The sequence below is a fragment of the Xyrauchen texanus genome, chromosome 7 (assembly GCF_025860055.1).
Source record: "Xyrauchen texanus isolate HMW12.3.18 chromosome 7, RBS_HiC_50CHRs, whole genome shotgun sequence".
NCBI lineage: Eukaryota > Metazoa > Chordata > Actinopteri > Cypriniformes > Catostomidae > Xyrauchen > Xyrauchen texanus.
The window spans coordinates 31245525-31264350 of record NC_068282.1 but is presented as its reverse complement, the minus strand read 5'-3'; the positions used below and the strand labels follow the sequence as shown (position 1 = coordinate 31264350).

Sequence of the window (18826 nt, the reverse complement as noted above, 5' to 3'; positions counted from 1 at the left end):
GGGAAAGGAGGGGGGAGTGTGGCAAGGAGGAGGGTGGGGCGGGGGCCGGGCTGGGCCGCGATGATACGAGGATAACGGCAGCCGGAGGTGGCAGTTCGGGAGAGAGAGAGCTGCAGGCAGCTGTCCTGTATGTGTTTATGTTTGTGTGTTTCTGTTTAATAAAATATTACTTTGATGCTTTGTCTGGTTCTCACCTCCTCTTTCCCCTTTACAGACATATACCAATTTACAATAGACATCAGATTTACACATCTAATATACACATATTTACACACAACACAATATACAATTGATAACATAAAATGTAAAGGATACAATGCACACAATATAGAATACACAGTATACAATAAAAATAATATATATTCATATTCAGTAAGGTTGTATAGTGTTGTATTGACATTCAGGATGTCGGTTGATAGTCAGTTGCCAGTGTGTTGTTAAGAGAAATATAATTTATGACAGTCCAGTGTGAAATTAATAAAGTGCAGTGCTGATAGATGTTGATCGTGAGAGATCAAGTGTTCAAAAGTCTGACTGCTTGGGGGAAAAAGCTGTCATTAACTGCGATACCGCCTGCCTGATTGTAGCAGTGAGAGCAGCCCATGGCTCGGGTGGCTGGAGTCTCTGATGATCCTCCGAGCTTTTTTCACACAGCGCCTGGTATAGTGTCCTGAAGGGAGGGAAGCACACCTCCGTTGATGTGTCTGGCTGTTGGCACCACACTTTGCTGGACATTAAGGTTGAGGGCGGTGCTGTTGCCATACCAGGCAGTGATGCAGCCAACAGGATGCTCTCTACAGTGCTGGTGTAGAACCGTGTGAGGATGCGGTGGTTCATTCCAAGAGGTGCTGGTGAGCCTTCTTCACAACGGCCTCTGTATGGATAGGCCATGTGAGTTCCTCAGTGACCAAGGAACTTGAAGATGCTGACCATCTCCAATGGTGCTATATTGATTGTGATGGGGCTGTGTTCTCTGTCTTTTCTCCTAAAGTCCACCACAAGCTCCTTGTTCATACTGATGTTGAGGGAGAGGTTGTGCTCCTGACACCAGAGTGTCACAGTGTGCACCTCCTCTCTATATTTCATTAGTTTTGTAATTAAATCAATTAATTTGTTGGTACAATTATATTTTTATCTACAAAACAAATTTGAAACATTTAAGAATATGCCTTTAGGGGGGCAAGGGTAGCTCAGCGAGTATTGATGCTAACTACCACCCCTGGAGTCATGAGTTTCAATCCAGGGTGTGCTGAGTGACTCCAGCCAGGTCTCCTAAGCAACCAAATTCGCCCAGTTGCTAGGGAGGGTTGAGTCACATGGGGTAACCTCCTCATGGTCGCGATTAGTGGTTCTCGCTCTCAATGGGGCATGTGTTAAATTGTGTGTTGATCGCGGAATGTAGCATGAGCGTCCACATGCAACTGAGACTTGTCATCTGACACATGAATTGAGTTGAGAAACTGTGCCACCACGAGGACCTACTAAGTAGTGGGAAGTCAACACCCTAAAGCTTTGGCTCTGCATACAGTTGTGTCTTGAACAAGCCTCCAACGTTCCAAACCACAAATAGTTACAAATCAAAACATAGTCATGTTCAAGTACCACAAATTTAGGTAAATAAGGACCAATTTATTTTAAATGAGGCGAGAAGAACTCTGTTTACCTCAAACCAAGAATCACCATCTTTCAAAAGAGATTCAGCTGGCTTTTGGCATCTTACTTTAGTTCAAATCCAAATAGAGGTATCACATTTATCAAACTTCCAGTCTTTTCTGCACTATGCCAATATTTGCCAGAGCACCTTATAAAACCTGTCATTGGCTAGTGTTCTCCTTAAATCCTGCAGTATATTTACAGTACTACATCCTTCAGAATGTACTTAATAACTTTCTTCTGAGGCTGGGCAGGAATTAGGTCGGGGTGTGTGAGAGTCTGGCTAGGGTTCCAGGACAGAGTGTATGGCTAAACATGCGTAATTTCATACAGCCATTAATCACAGAGAGCCGGTTGCCTCGGGTACGGTTGCCTCGGGGATGATACGCTCATGCTCACTTCTGGTGGTCCTTTCGACAGACATACTGGACCCATCAAGTCTCAAGTGCCAGCAGTCACACCTCAGGTGATACCCCAGAAAAGGAGGGAGAGAGAAATGGATCTGTTTTTCATTTATGTCATTTCTGGTTTGAGAAAAATAACTCTGTGGGCAAACTGTATGCTGCCAGCTTTGCTCTGCTCCTTTATTTTGACTAAATCCTACCAGACATGAAAAGTTTGCATGCAGGTAAGATAGGACAAGCTAAAATGTCACATTGCATCCTATACTTTCTGTATAAACACTAATATGTGTGGGTAATTCTACATTTAGGTATACCTTTGACTACTTGAAACCCTGAAAAATTAAACTTCATAAAACTATCTTGTTATGTTTACAACATTTATCATATGTCCTGGAATAAAGATCTCATCATGGCCAAGTGGATTTTGGTATAATGTGTAATGCTTTGGATTTTTGATATTGTGTGTGATGGTAATTATATTTTTCACTTAAAAAAAAAATATGCAAATACTGGACCTGATTTCTAATGCACCATCCCAGCTAATATGGCTGGAATTTAGAGTTTTGCAGGACGCATGGTTCTGTTAAACCTGTTGTAAGTTTGGTTTTGTTAAAGAGAGATGCTGTCTTACATCATCAGGAGTGGGACTATGATTTCTGGGGCCCCAAGCAAGCAACCAACCTAGGGCCCCATTTTGAAAAGTTTTGCTAAAAAATTGACAAAATTGATTTTAAATCTTAATTTTAAATTCTACCTATCAGCTGTTGTAGCCAAGTATATTCAAAATGTTTAATTAAATAAAAATCTAGTTAAAGATTGTTAATGCATGTTTTCTTATATTTTGTTGGACCACCTTCCTTAGCTTTGATTACGGCAGGCATTCGTCATGGCATTGTTTCGATAACCTTGTGCAATGTCACAACATTTATTTCCATCCAGTGTTACATAATCTTTAGGCAGAGATCTTGTATTTTTGACAGGAGTGTCGAACCACCCCGTAAAGTCTTCTCAAGCACATCCCATAGACTTTCAATGGGGTTAAGATCAGGACTCTGTGGTGGCCAATTCAGGTGTGAAAATTATTCCTCATGCTCCCTGAACCACTCTTTCACAATTTGAGCCTGATGAATCATGGCATTTTCATCCTGGAATCTACCTGTGCCTTCAGGGAAGAAAAAATCCATTGATGGGATAACCTTGTCATTCAGTACATTCATAAAGTCAGCTGATTTCATTTTATTGCTGCATGATGATGCTGAGCCTAGATCTGACCAATTGAAGCAACCCCAGATCATAACACTGCCTCCTGAGGCTTGTACAGTGGGCACTATGTATGATGGGTGCATCGCTTCATGCACTTTCCTTCTTACACTGACGTGCCCATCGCTTTGGAATAGGGTAAATCTGGACTCATCAGACCACATGGCCTTTTTCCATTGCTCCACTGTCCAATCTTTATGCTCCCTAGAAAATATAAGTAGTTTTTTCTGATTAGCCTTACTGAAAAGGGGCTTTCTTGTGCCTACACAGCTGTTTAGTCCCAATCCTGTAAGCTCTTGTTGCATTGTGCATGTTGAAACATAGCTGTAAGTTCTTATGTTGATTTTTTACAATGTGACTTTACTAAACATTTAAGTGATCTCCGATCACGATCATTCAAGATTTTTTTTCCAACCACATTTCTTCTGCGAAGCTGACAGTTCACTGCTATCCTTCCAGGATTTAATAATGCGTCGGACAGCTCTTAACTCAATTCCAGTTATTTCAGCAATCTCCTTTTCTTTGCTTGATGCAGGCCAATAATTTGCCCCTTTCTGAAACAAAGACTTTTGTCTTTTCCACGACTACGGGATACGTCTTCCGACATGGTTGTTTAAGAAATGAACCATCCATCCATCCATCTTTGTTTTAAGGATATTTACCATGGTTACCTATATGGCATGTATAGTTTCACAAGTAAATAGAATACCCTATATAAGCCTACAAAAGCCAGACTCAGTAACTACACCAACAATTAAACAGAAAAAAGTATTTTGAAGTAAATATTAAACAACTTGAAGTATTTTGATGAGGATTTTGTTGTTACTGAATTTTCACACTGTTTCCTCTGAAACTCAGCATTTGATCCATACAAAAACTCTTGTATTCGTCTGGGCTCTAATTTCTCTTTGTAATTTGCATTAAGGCTGAAATTATTTGTTACACTTAGTTTTAGTGATAGATGTGTACCAAGGTATACTACCTCAAGCTACCCCCACACACACACACACACACACACACACACACTCCCACACCTTGCCCACTTTAAGAAAAATCTTGCAGCCCACCCATAGCCAGGCCCGTAGTGAAACCTATTAAAGCTACTCTCAGTTCATGATGTAAAAATCTTTCACTCTGCTGCCCTGGCTGAGATGTACTCCCCTTTTTTTCTCATTTCCATGATAATAATTATTTAGAAAATGATCTCTCCATAATCTTAAATTTTAATGATTTGATTTTTTTTCTTTTCTCAAAAGCTTTCAAAGAAACATTTCATTTACAACATCCTAGGGGAAAGAAAACTTCCACTAATTGAAGAATGAACCATGTTTAGATTAAGTGTTACTGTAGAGTGGTTGGAAATTAACAGTTCCAATGTATGCTTCATCTCTTCACACTAGAACTGTATCACAATTAAACAATCCCTTCTCTCTCTATCTCTGTTTTTCTCTCTGCCTCTCTGTGCTCATTTCCTTTATACTGTATGTTTGGCTTGGCTGAAATTCCAGCCCAAACACTTGCCCTCCTCACACCCTAAGCTGACATCATCAAATCAGAAACTTTACCAGGGCAAGGGTGTTCATCAAGGCGAATGAATGTTGAGTGAAACATTTGCGGCGATCAGTGCACATGGAACGTGTGTTTCTCCACTCTTTACAGCTCTGTTTATGATCTGAGTTAACAATGTACTGACACTTTAACTGGCTTCAAAACTGCCGCCAGAATGAGGGCCATGAATCCAGAGCAGCAGCCGACCTGCATTTCTCCCCATAAGGAAAGATGAGGGAATCTATCTTTCCGGTCTGTGTCATCCATGTTGGAACTAAAAGAGGAACTTTTTAAAAGACAAACATTTAATGTCCTGTCTGATACATGCGTTTCTTCTCTAGAGGGAAAAGGATCTAGGTAATGGCATTGACAATGCTGACTGGTCTGGCGCATGCAAGAATATGTATACTAAATGTACCTCGCTGGAGGTTCGTGAACTTAATTATAAATTCATGAACAGAATTTATCTCACACCTCTGCAATTAAAGAAGTTGCACATACATTCTTCTGGTTTGTGCTTCAAATGTAAAAAAAAATTTAAGGGTACCCTTCTCCACTGTAAAATTGTGCCATTCTGGACAAAAGTACATAACACTATAGAAGAACTCTTCAAGTTGCAATTTGATATGACCCTGGAATTGTTTCTATTGAACATGGGGGTAGAGACAGTGTTTGATTGCCATGCAAAACATCTTTTTCTAATACTGGTGTATCTGGCAAAGAAATGTTTATTGTTACTGTGGTATGTACCTTCTATCAAAATGTGGATATCCCAGTCATCCACATTACTTCAACTCAAAAAAACTTACTTATGATATACATTAAGAGTCTGATGGGTTTTGGCAGATATGGGCTCCTCTTTAGGACTATGTTAAAAATCTCTCCTGATAATTCACTCTTCATGTACATGTTATTATTTTGGTCTGGTATGATCTCTTTTCATTTTGCTTGTATGTTTGTTGTTTATTTTCCCTTGTATACCAATAAGGCTGTAATTGTATGTTTATGGAAAATGACAAAACTGACTAATAAAAACAATATATAATAAAAAGACTCTATTGTGTTCTCTCATACCTCTAACATCCTGACACTATTTATTTTCTTAATGCATGTTAATGGTCTTACTGTGAACAATTTATCAATGCACATTTGTTTTTTTATATAAAAAAATGTGACCTCATAAATTTGTATAAAAATGCAATATCTTGCTTTTCTGCTGATATGACTGGCTCTTCTCTGCTGATGTATGCATAAAATCAGTTTATGTTATGTACACAAACCTGACATCGAAGCTGCAAACACAGGGATTGTGAAGAGGTGTATTTTCGGCTGTGTACCTCCAAAAACCCAGTTCTATACCTCATACTTCCTTGGTTGTGGGCCTGCTGGCTTTAATTTTTACGTGTTGAAGGAGGAATAACAGTTAATTTGTGGTTGTGTTTGAGGTATTTTACACCTGAATGTTTCCAGAGGTGTTCACTCCAGAATTAAATGTTAGTCAAATGCAGAGAAAGTGGCTGGAGTTTATTCATATTTTTTAAAAACCTATTATGTCTGTCTAGTACTCACACCACCACAGTTGTCCGTTACATCATCATTCAGTTCTCAAATTAGTGGAAAGGCGGACCTGTATTGAGACCTGTGTTTCTCTATTAAACAAGGCTGGTAATCTTGCATACCGGGCATTTTCCCGGTGGGCCGACACACTTTGTTCAGTGGTCAGTGGCGGACTGGCCATTGGTAGAACCGAGTGTGCCGGTGGGTCTGCCGCGAAACAGGCCGAATGGGCTGTGATAAGATAAAATGAGTCACCGCGTTTTGCAGAACAGACAACAAAACGGCTCCGCGATATGCAGAACCCCCCTCCCCATCCCCCTGGCTCAACAACTTTTGCCCGGGCCAATTTCTCTTCCCAGTCCAGCCCTGCTAATAACTGACTCTTGCATGAGCAGCAGGGTGGAAAGTGTATGTGTGTGCGTGGCTGTAAACTAAAGTCTATTGGCTATATTTAAAACAAAAAAAGAGATGAGCCATTCGACATGTATCACCCCTACTTCCTGTATGAGTAGGAATTACATCAAAACACCAAATAGAACTGTGCCCTTCAAGGCACTTCACAGTGACTTTAAAGGAACAGTTCACCCAAAAACGAAATTGCTGTCATCATTTAATCATCCTCGTATCTTTCAAAACCCCATTTGACTTGTTTTCTTCTGTGGAACACAAAAGGACATTTTTACAGCAGAATGTCCAAGATGCTCTTCTGTATACAATTAAAGTGAACGGTGGCCATGGCTGCCAAGCAAAAAATGACTGTGTTGACTTACAATTCAGTTTATTCCTTACACAAAGCTAACATATGGATTCAGAAGTCATATGAACTACTTCTATTGGGTCTTTTATGGGGCTTTTTGTCCTTTTTGAGGCTTGAAGGCCCCTTGTCCCCATCCAGTTTACATTGTAAGAATGAGAATCTAAGATTCTGCCAAAATTATTCTCTGCTTTCCCACAAAAGAAGGAAAGTAAATGTATAGAGTAAATGACGGAAGAACTTTAAATTTTTTAGTTCACTGTCCCTTTAAAGATTATTTTTCCGTAAACCATTCTCTTTGCAAAATATTTGGGACTACAAGTATTTAGATTTGGACATAGAGGTACAGATGTTTGTGATGAGCTCTTCACTCTAAATCTATTCAGCTGTCTCATCCGTGGTTTTAACTCAGCAGTACATTCTCCTGGCAGACTAAATGGAAAATATCCGGCTGTTTACTCTGGCAGACACTGGTGATGGAGCTAAGAAACTCTGTTCTTGTGCATATATGTTACCTGGTAGAAACTGTCACTGATTTGTTCTGCAGTGTGAGAGGTCTATAATGAGTTAGAGGGATAGATATGAAATATAAATGATGTACAACCTAAATAAGTAAAATATAATTACTATCAATACAACTGCCAGTAAATTCAGAATAAAATAAGCAATGATCAAACACTGTCTAAATTATTCAGCCCCCGTAAGTAAAAAGGAAAACTCACTAATACTACTCACTATTCATGCCAAAAAGAAAAATTGCTCAATTGCTCACAATCATCTGTCTCACTGAATCTTCTTAACATCTCTCATTTAGTCTTCTGTTTTGCCACACCACAGCTGAGAGAGGCATACACAAGCTTTCACTACAGAATAAAAGGATAAATTAATTAAGTTAGCTGTTTTTTCACCCTGAGGGCCAGACATCAGACATCAATAGGCGAGCAGACAATCCTCTTCTGTGCCTACTATAAACAATGGCAGCTGGTGCTGACTGAGGAAACAGGTATCAACAAGGGTGAGTCTGAACAGTGCTGCAGCGCAATGATTTAAGAGAAGTGATAATGCCATCAACAGCCAAGTCAACTGTGTCTTCCCCTGGGGCTCATGCAAAAACAGCCAAAAAAAGCCAATAAACACTATGATATACAGTGGGGTCCCAAAGTCTGAGACCGCTAGTGAAAATGTTTCTATTTCACATTATTTTCATCACAAATTATATTATATCAGCATAACAATTTGATTGAAAAGTTGCACTCATGCTGGCATGGACTCGTTTGTACAAACCTGTTGATCCATATACTCCCAGCAAGATATGAGCATTTTTTAATGGCATCTTGTAAATGTGAGTTAACATGGTGAATGTCACAAATTGGCTTGCATTTGATTACTGGCACTCACTTGAATAATTTCTTTGTTTTAAATTGTTCTGTTTATTTCTAGTTTTAAATTAAATAAATCCAAGATTTTAAATGTTGTCTCACATTTTTGGACCTCACTGTATGAAACAGCAATCCTTTTAGCTCTAAAATGCAAAGCTAAGTTTGTGTGAACTGGAGCCAGAATCAAATGTAATATAAAGGAATATAAAGGAGGTTATGTCGGGCAGTTGTTTAGTGGTTAGCACATGTGTTCCGACATGTTATGTTGTGGTGCTCATGCAGGCAATGCTACCCAGCCATTTTTTGGGTCCCATTACCCCACTCCTCTCCCCATCATTTCCTCTCTTTTACTATCATTATCAATAAAGGTGGCAAAAAGACATAATATAAAATGTGGTTATAATATATTTCTTTAATGATGAACAATTTTTTTTAATTCTTTTACAAATCTGAGTCAGTATAATTCACTTTTCTGCATGAACGCCTGCAGATTTGTCCAGACTTCTAGGCAGGAGTGTAACCCGCACAAGAAGAGACAGTCACAATGTATAGTCAAACTGCGTTTATTGCAGGCAAAGCAAAAGTACAAATAGGGCAAATCCAGAAGAGAGTGGTCGAGGGGAGCGTAAGGTCGAAGCCGGGGAATCAGGATATGGCAACGGGGCAAAACTACAAAAGAGTGGTCGAGGAAAGCGTAAGGTCGAAGCCGGGGAAGTCAGAATAGCAGAACGGGTAAACAAGCGAGTTGAATAGACAGGGGAGCTAGGGGAACACTAGAGCTGGCAAAATGAAGGGGTAAACTAAACAATAACCAACAAGAGTGAAACGAAAGGGTTGTGATATATATAGGGGAGAAAACGAGCGGTGCAGGTGAAACGAATAACCAGGTGATTGGGACGAGTACAGGTGAAACTAATACGGTGATTGGGAGCGTGCATGAGAGCCAGAGGGGGGTGATTGGGAGTGAGCGTGTGAGCTCGGGGAGCGAGCCTGTGAGCTCGATGAAGCGGGGAGAACTAGAGGAGCGGGGTTCGTTACAAGGAGACACTGTTTGCATGGAGACTGCGTTTTTTCTCTATCACACTAACAATTCAGACAATGAGGGATGACATGTTCTGTGTTCCTCAGAAACAGCTCTGCATCTGTGATAACATGAACCTGCCTAAAATTATGAAGTTGTGGAATGTGTAGGAGAAGCAACCCAAAATCCACTGCCTACCTAAAGGAACTCATCTCTTTCAGAACCAAGCTTAAGGTTTCCTCTTCATGGGTTTGTAAAAGAAATCTGTGTTACATTATGTATCAGACTTGTACTATCAATCAAAAGCCTCAAAAATGTTTTGCCTTGGGGAGGCAGAGAAAGTCAACTGAAACAGTCTCAATCATGCAGTTTAGTCATGCTTATTAGCATATCCTTTGCAATGTTGAAAGTGTTTTGAAAATGTTGGCCCGTTTTCCAAAAATGTGTCTTCCTGGTGCACGATTGTGGGATTGAGTAACGTCAGTATTGATTCACACACAACAAACAGAAGGACTGCAGTTGTTTGGTTCAAATTTGGTTTATTGCCCATTTTGTTTACCAATAAATTGCAGCAAAATATTGACATATTGTGCTTCGTCTTTGTGTCATAAATATCTTGTCTGGCAACCAAAATTCTAAGGCTGTTCTGAGACCAGCAACAGTAAAAAAAAAAACTACAACCTACAACAGTTTCTCTTTGCAGAGCTTTTAATTTAATTAATCAAGATTTAAAACAAATATTACAGAATAGCAAGGCAAACAACAATAATATGTACTTTTACTTATATTTAGCTGAATATTACATTCCTCTCATATGACTCTCTATGTTCAGTGCATATTCAACCACATCCAAAACCAAATTATTTGTTAATATTATATTTTTATGTCCAGCAACAACAAGGATGTTCCTGACTCAGATCCTTATTGAATAATGTGATGATTAAATTAAGATCTTATGCACCCTCAACACATATTCTCCTTTATGTTGGAATAGTGTCTGAAAAAAATGCTTTAAATGCCAGACCCAGCAGGCTGCAACTCTTGCGAGAAGCATGGCTCGGAATTCTCTGTTTTATGAGCCATAGTTCTCCCTAATATATTTGAATCCTGTCAATGTATTCGTTCATACACTGGCCTGCAGCTGTCAATGTGTCCGTGCATAACACGCCAGATCATTTTATTTCAAAACAATCTTCAACCATTCTGACTACAGATGTAATGGGCAAGGGAACATATGGTATGATGGGGAGACAGTTCTTTGGACAACGTTGAACATTCTGAGACTGATGAATAAATTGCTTTGACTCACATTTACAATAAGCTTTGGTATCCAATTACCCCAATGTGGACAAGTACCATCTAAAATGAAAACATAGAAAAATAATGTCAGATCCCTATACTTATGGTAATATAATTTATAAACAAAATCATACATGAATCAGGACTGAAAAGTTCCATCCAAAGCAATTCTCTATCAAATACAGTATGAACATTCCAACAACAGGGCATGACAGTATGACACACATACTGAACGTGCATATCCACTCCCTCAATCTAATCTAAAACTGTCCTGAATATGAGCACAAAGAGAAGAAGCATTATCATATTCTTACACATACCATATTATGTGTGTATGTGTGAGTGTTATATGTGCTAATGCTCATGTTTCTGAGCCTTTGTATTTTGTGTGGTGTCTAGTTAAACGAGATGCAGATGGCTGTTTGGGCCTAGTGCACTGCAACCTGGCAGGCATCAGGCTGAGTTTGCTGCAGAGTATTCGGCTCTAGAGCCAAGCTCTCCTTTGGAAATATACTCACCCCCCCTGCAGCAGAGCCCCAGCATGGGCCTTCCGCCAGCACTGAACTCGCCAGGAGGTCTGGGACTTTTCAAAAACACACAGCCAATCCCACAGGTTTACAACAGCCAGCTCAATGCACCCTTATATCTCTGGTTACCTTCAGTGGTTGGGCTTGACACTGGGCTTGTGCATCGCAGTCTGAGTCCACATTCTTTAAAAACATTGTTTTAAATCACTCTTCCTGTCTCTAGCAAATGCATGTCAAAAAAGCTTCCAGTTGATGTGGAGTGACTAACATAAAAGAACTAATGATCTTGCTCACTTGGTAGTGGAAAACACTCACATAGTAAAATCACAAACAGGTGGTTCAGACATTCTAGGTGTTTGTGTTTTCTGTATTTGTTTGATAAAACCAAATTCACATCTCCAGGTTAAAAACTGGATGAAAACCCCTCCATCTACATCTTCCACAAAAATCACATGCAAATGAGAAGTCTTGTTTGTCTGTGGGTCACCAATAAACACTGATAACCATTCTAGAAAATGTGGTCACTGGATTAAAGAAATGAACCGCAACACATCCAAAATGGCAATTTGTCCCATTTGAACAGTGAGGTAGAATACTAAGGCAGCAGACCAAAGTTTAAAATCTCAGTTTTCTCACCTCACAGTCTCACCCTCTTCCACTTGATAGATACATCTGCAGATTTGAAGATTAGAGAAGCCGAAGTATTAAAGATGTGGCAGCTAAAACATTAACTAGAGCCTTCTAGTTTTACTGGCATAGGAAAACACACAAAAACAGAGATACATCATGGTGGATGGACTGTCTAAGAAAACTAACACACTAATTTAACACACTGCTGTATTGCTGAACTAAATATATAAATAAATATATGATATATATACAAAAATCTTATTTAAAGTATAAGTTATTAAATATAAGTACTTATGTTGCTTCAGTTTAACAATGCGAAATTTGGGAAGAGCTAAATGATGGTGATTAATTTCATTTTATCCCTGAATAAAATATCCTAGTAGATTAGCCTGGTATGGGGCCACTTAATTCATGCCTTCAGCATTTCAACCTCCATCGCCAGTCAAATATTTCAAAATCACACCCAAGAGAGCTCTAAAACACTTCCAAGTGTGCATTTAATGTTCAAGGAAATCATGCAGTAACTATGTGAGACAATCTGTTCAAACTGGCAGAGTCATGTTGTGGTTTGGCATGTGAGAATGATGCTAGGGGAGTTAAATTTAACCTTGAGACAGAGAGACAAGATCATGCAGGAATTACTAGAGAAATGATTTAAAATCCTGACAGTCATATGCTACTATTCAGAGAGCAAGGAGAAAGAAATATCCTTGTGATGAGGAGGAGGGTGTGGCCAGGCCGTGGTGTTGCATGGCCAGCGCTGAGTCACCTAATCAGCTGGGAGGGGGATAAAGACGAGGGGTGCCAGTTTGAGAGAGACACACGTGGCTGCTGTGTGTGTGTGTGTGCATCTATGTGTTTTATGTTATGTTAAGTTCTTTTATGTTATTAAAGTTATATTGACTGTTCTGCTGGTTCCCGCCTCCTCCTTGCCCATCCTTACCCGTTAGACTGGTGCCGAAACCCTGTGAAGGACGAGGGATGCGCTGTCGTGGAGTCCTCGCGGCTACCGTCCACCAGGGGATGGAGGAGTCGCTGCTGGCCGCCGGGATTCGGAGGCACCGCTGCCATCCCCATGGAAGGGGAGGAGCCGTTCCATCCACTAGGGTTCAGAGGACTTGCTGCCGTCTGCCGAGGGAGGAGCAGCTGTCATCCAGGGTGGAGGAGTGGCTGAGGACCAGACAACGGTGTGTCCGGGGACCGGCGAGTGAGTTTCTCTCTCTCTGTATCTCCCCCATTCTCTTTCCCTCTCTCCCTAACCTCTCCCAGGGCTCCAGAGAAGCGGGGAAGACCTGCCAGCAGTAGGATGGCTGGAAGGTCAAGGAATGGAGGGGAGTATGTCATGCCGGAGGTTTCCCCAGCCTGAATGGGGCGGTGGAGGAGTGTGATGAGGAGGAGGGCATGGCTTGGCTGTGAGGGTACATGGCCAGTTCTGAGTCACCTTATCAGCCGAGAGGGGATAAAGACAAGCCTGGGGCACCAGTTCTAGAGAGAGATTGACACACGTGGCCGCTGTGTGTGTGCATCTATGTGTTTTATGTTATGTTAAGTTCTGAAATGTCATTAAAGTTATGTTGACTGTTATGCCGTTTCCCGCCTCCTCCTTACCCATCCTTTCCCGTTACAATCACTTATTCATCTTGCATTTGTACCACAGCCTGAATATGGACTGAAAAACTTTTCTTTCATCAAGATAGCATTCCTTCCTTGAAAAACTCTCTGTGCTCACAAACTCTTTCATCACATTTTGCTTTCCTCTCAGGTCCTCTCTCCAGTTCTCTTCAGATTTATTTCCTCCTGCTTTTGGTTTTCTGGTCATAATACCTTCTGCACTTTCTGAAATAGTAAAACACTCACTTTTTTGCCTCCTCTAGTCTGCTCCAGCAAAGGTTGAGAGAAAAATATGCATTCTCTCTGTCAGAAATACAGTAGAAGAAAATGTGAATACACAAAATATATATAGCAGAGGCTTCTATCAAGTGGTCTTGCCCTCCTCACTCTGTATTCTCTGTATCTTTAGACTGTAGCTCTAAGCTACTTATGCCTCTAAGTAGCATATGTTGATCAATACCACAAACTGAAATAATACAATTAATACTATTTACGTTTGGATTATGAGTGAGAGGTAGTGCGTGTTAGTGCGTCTATACCTATACACTCTCATGGCGAAATTGTAGGGATTCATACGACTTTTCTCAATTTGGCTAATTCATATGATATCGTACGACTGCACTTGTATAAATTCGTATGACTTTAACTACAGCCAATGACATTGCTGGACACTGTTTCCATCTAATACGCGACAATTACTTGCTTCTGTCACACACAACAGCTTCCTATCATGTTTGCACTCTCTACTGATCAGATAGGTTTAGATAAGGGGTTTGGGTAAGGGCATAGTATTAATAATCATGTCCTTAATGCCTTGTGCGCGAAACTCGCGCTTACTTCCACATTAGACATCCGGGCAATTGCACATGAAGAAGTCTTACAAATGAACTTGTACAAAATCATACGAAATAGCCAACTCGTATAATATGTATGAATTTTCACGAGACTGACTTGTCTATGTAGGTATTTGATTGCATTTATCCCTCACACACCAAGGTTTTCCCTTGGGCTCTGCCCTCGCTCAGAGGTGTCACAGGGCTCTTTCTTCTCCTGTTTAAGCTCTGTTTGCTTTAACATTGCCCACCCCTTCACTCCTCTCTTTTCACTTCTTCCCTCCTTTTCATTCTCTTGCTCTCTCTTTTCAGTTCGGCACTGGATCTGATGGCATGGCACTCAGGATAACACAGCCAAGGAATGTTCTGCAAAAGCGTTGACTTGCTGACAGCAAGATGGATGCTGTGAGTGATGATCTTTTGTGCCCCACACAAGACACACACATGCAGGCCCATTAAAAATAAAGTGTCAAGAATACAGCGGAACAATTCAATTCTCCTGTGCAACAGTCATGTCTAAACGGATCTGTTGACATTTCCAGTGCAAGGATACATGTAAGATTTGCTCAAAGAGCGAAGAGAAAGAAAAGAGAAAGAACTCTTTTTTTTAGATGAGACAATCACTCACAAGAGTCATATATATGCAACTGGGCAGGTGCAAAATTAGCTAAAAATGACAAATAGACCTGTGGGGGATGATTACTGTAAGTTAAGATTCAGTTTTGTTTATGCAGGAAGAGACATTATTTGCATGTCCAAATGACAGTGTTCCCTCATTAGATGAAGACTTCTGAAGTTATGCTTGTATTGCACTGAATGTATCACATACATATTTATATCTTCACATGCACAGGAAATCAGCAATTAGAGTTATTAAGATATTATTAAGATATAAACTCAAAATTTAATGCATTTAAGTAATATAATTTTTTGGTCATGGTTTAAGATAATTACACACAGACAAACAGGGCCAACTTCATGTTTTCAGATATTGTAAATACATTATCAACATTTTCGATATTAGTTCTATTTAGTTGTAAGGGATGTTTTAAATTACTAGTATGTTATGCATCTGCTGAATCAATAAGCACTGGAGGTAGCCACTTTTAATCCAGAGATAAAGTTGTTATCTTTCAGGCTGCTGATATAGAGACTTTGTTTGAGCCAGCATAAGAGCAGCCAGACAATTCAGAGGAAATCATTTGCCTACAGCTAATTATGAGAATTATAAACGAGGTTTACATATGTGTGAATTTAAACACACCTTCAATTAGGCATAATTATGATTTTTATTTTATTTTTGCATAAGCAATTGCCTTAATATTCATGTTTATTTCTTGTTTCCCCCAGCTAATTTTACAATGCAGTTGTACTTGTAATATGCATTTTGAAACGTGTATTTTGAAATGCGTATGCAAGATTTATTTTTTACAAATGCTTAATAAACTAACGATGATTATAACAACAACATTAAAGATATGGCTTACATGTAAATAAATAGCTGGTAATCAAATCGGCAACAAACTGAAAGACTATAAATAAATTCGATCATTTTAAGAATTTTAATGGATTTTAAAGGTTTAAGATTTTTTATTTTTTTTTAATGTATATGTATTTTGTTTGTATTCCAGATCGAATGTAAATTACATTTTACTGTAGCCTGATAAAAAGGTAGTGTGCCTTTACTGGATATGGCTGATAATGCATTTTAATTCCATTGAAAAGAGTGACTGCACTAGTCGGGCGGCACTTTTGCGTTCTTTTATCACATTATTCTCTTTTCGCATTAGTCTAATCTTAAAACACCTGTTCACTTTTTATAATCTAAATGTTTTTGATGCAAAGGATTGTCACCTAATATGTCCTTAAATATGCATTTTTTATAGATTTTTTTTATATATCTCGCATGTGTAATTGCTTATGAAAATAAACATTACCAAGTACCTCAATGCTACAAGTTAAATTGTACAGTAACATGTTTTTCTCAAATCTCATTTTACAATTATTCAATAAAAATTCAAATCATAGTTTGTAAAGTTAATTGTGTAAAATAAATTAATATTAAAATAATTAAAATAGGCTATTAAAACGAATTTAATAATGTTAAATGGTATGCAAAAAAAAGAAAAAGAAAAAGAGACTTCAAAACAGCTAGCCTAAAACTTGTAAAACAAATTAAGTTGGACATTTATTATTATTTTCTTATGACATTAATCATAATGTCAAGCTGTTCGATGCCGAGATTGGTGAAAATCGGCTCCAAAACTTTAATAAATGTTCTAATAAATAATAATACAAAACAAGGCTGATAACTGGCTGCTTACTTACAAAGCCATCATTTTAAGCCTTTAAATAAGATTTTTTTTTTAAATCATTCCCTCGAATAACTGCGCTTTACTCATGAATCTCAAGCTTTACTGTCATGGTACTGAAGGTACCCTCTACTGCGAAATGAATGCATTTAAAACGAAAACACTTTTCTTTTGCAATCATGACTGGTTTCTAAGGCATCTACAACAATTCGCACAGAAAGACAAGTTGTGTTTTTGGTTAGATGAGATTTTTGCCCATGGCTAAAATCGTACATTCACCGTATAGCCTACGCGTTTTCAAGAGACGGTCATGAAATAAAAAAAATGGACTTACCGACACATTCGTTGGCTTCTCTGGCGGTTGCACGCTGCCAGGGTCGGTCATAGTGAAACGGTTTGCATCTGTCACACTCTGGACCGGCTGTATTGTGCTTGCACTCGCACACGAGGTTTCCATCCCGGTCTTTCACGCACCGTGACGCGTGTCCATTACACTTACATCTGCCGCCGACCTGCAGGTCTGACACTGCGTAAAAATAGGAATCTCTGGCCAGCTCCGAGTCATCCTCGTTTTCATCTCCGAAAGTGTGCAGCCGGCTGAAAGTCACCTTAATGTCAGTGGCGGTCACCCAGTCCTGAAGTACGGGTGAATTATCAAAGTCGTGCGCGGAGGGTCGACCGTCCAGGGTGCTGAACGCGATCAACCCGCCGGAAAGAGGGTGCATGTCGGTGTGAGAATCCGTGCAGATGGCCTCTTGTTCGTTTTGCTTCGTGATGGTGGCTTTGCTGGGTTTGTTGTACATCTTTCGACATTGGGTAGAGTAGTACTGGAAAGGCACCCAGGACTTGCCGTAGTCCATTGATTTCAAGATAGCCATTGACTCTGGTCGAGGAGAGCAAAACTGCAAACTCACGTAGGTCACCTCGAATTTCTTGCTCAGGGATAATGTTAAAGTGACGTTTTGAGGATACTGAAGGAAATTTTCCGAGTGCCAGCAGGTGAGATTATGAGGATTATTCAGGTCGGTTAGGTATGCAGGTGGGTGACACTTCTTTGGGTCCGATGCGTCGCACGTGTGGCAGTTTCTGTGTCTTTCATCTCCTTTCTCAGTCACCACACAGTACCGACTCGGTATTTTGCCGCAGGTGCTGGACACACGCACTTCTTTCCCGAACGCCGCGTTCACGAAATCGGGGATGCATCTTCTGGGATGACCGTTCTCATCGTAACATGGATCCGGTGGGGAAGTCTGAGCGGCGAACATGCTCATGCCGTATCCGCTAACAGTCCCTTTGACCACACAGTAGAGAGTCACTAAAGTGACCAAAGCATCTCCAAACCTCAACATCATCATCCGCCTTTCCTCCGTCTCCCCTGTGCTGAAACACACAGTCGTGTCCTCAAGATGATTCACTCACTGTTTGCAGATGTTACAGCGGGGGAATCAATTGACAGTCTGAATGTGATCAATACAGAGCCGATATGACACCGCGATCAGACCTGTGCCAAATTACCAACTAATCTGAATCTAATTTAGCCTAAATATAGCCTAATGGGGAAATGCTCGATTTTCGATCTAAACCATCGGAAGTTCCGAAAATATTTACGCTTTCACAATTAAATAATTTCGTATCATAGACTGAAGAATCTCCGCACTGGGCAATGTACCTCCGTTAAACGGTTAAGTAAAGAAGAAAAGTAGCCTAATATAAAACTCGGGAGGGCTCTCTTCTTCCTTGTGTTTTAAACACGCGCTTTCTCTCGTCTGGTTCTTGAATCTCTGAGCATGTAGAGGGTGCAAGAAGATCCCGTTAGTTTGAGCTCTAGTGAGATGAGACACCCGCGTCCCCCCCTCTCCCTCTCTTTGTATCTGGTGTGTGGAGTAACGCCCGTTTCACACATACTCTGTGTGCAGTGCATATGCGGTGCGTATTGCGGTGCGTATACGGTACAGGAGCAGCACGTGCTATAGTGCTTTCACATATGCTGCGTTTGCAGTGCGGGTGCGCTACTGATCCGCAGTTTCTGTGTGCCACA

General features: G+C 40.1%; 1 protein-coding gene across 2 annotated transcripts in view; it reads right to left on the bottom strand.

Annotated features, from left to right (window-relative positions):
- LOC127646088 (netrin-1-like) overlaps positions 1 to 18566 on the bottom strand; it is a 184872-nt gene extending 166306 nt beyond the window's left edge. For both annotated transcript variants that reach the window (XM_052129547.1, XM_052129546.1), the window contains exon 1: positions 17123 to 18566. In XM_052129547.1, coding sequence (XP_051985507.1) covers positions 17123 to 18143 — 1021 coding nt within the window. In that variant the 5' untranslated portion in view covers positions 18144 to 18566. The remainder of the gene's footprint in view (positions 1 to 17122) is intronic.
- Positions 18567 to 18826: the final 260 nt, after the last annotated feature.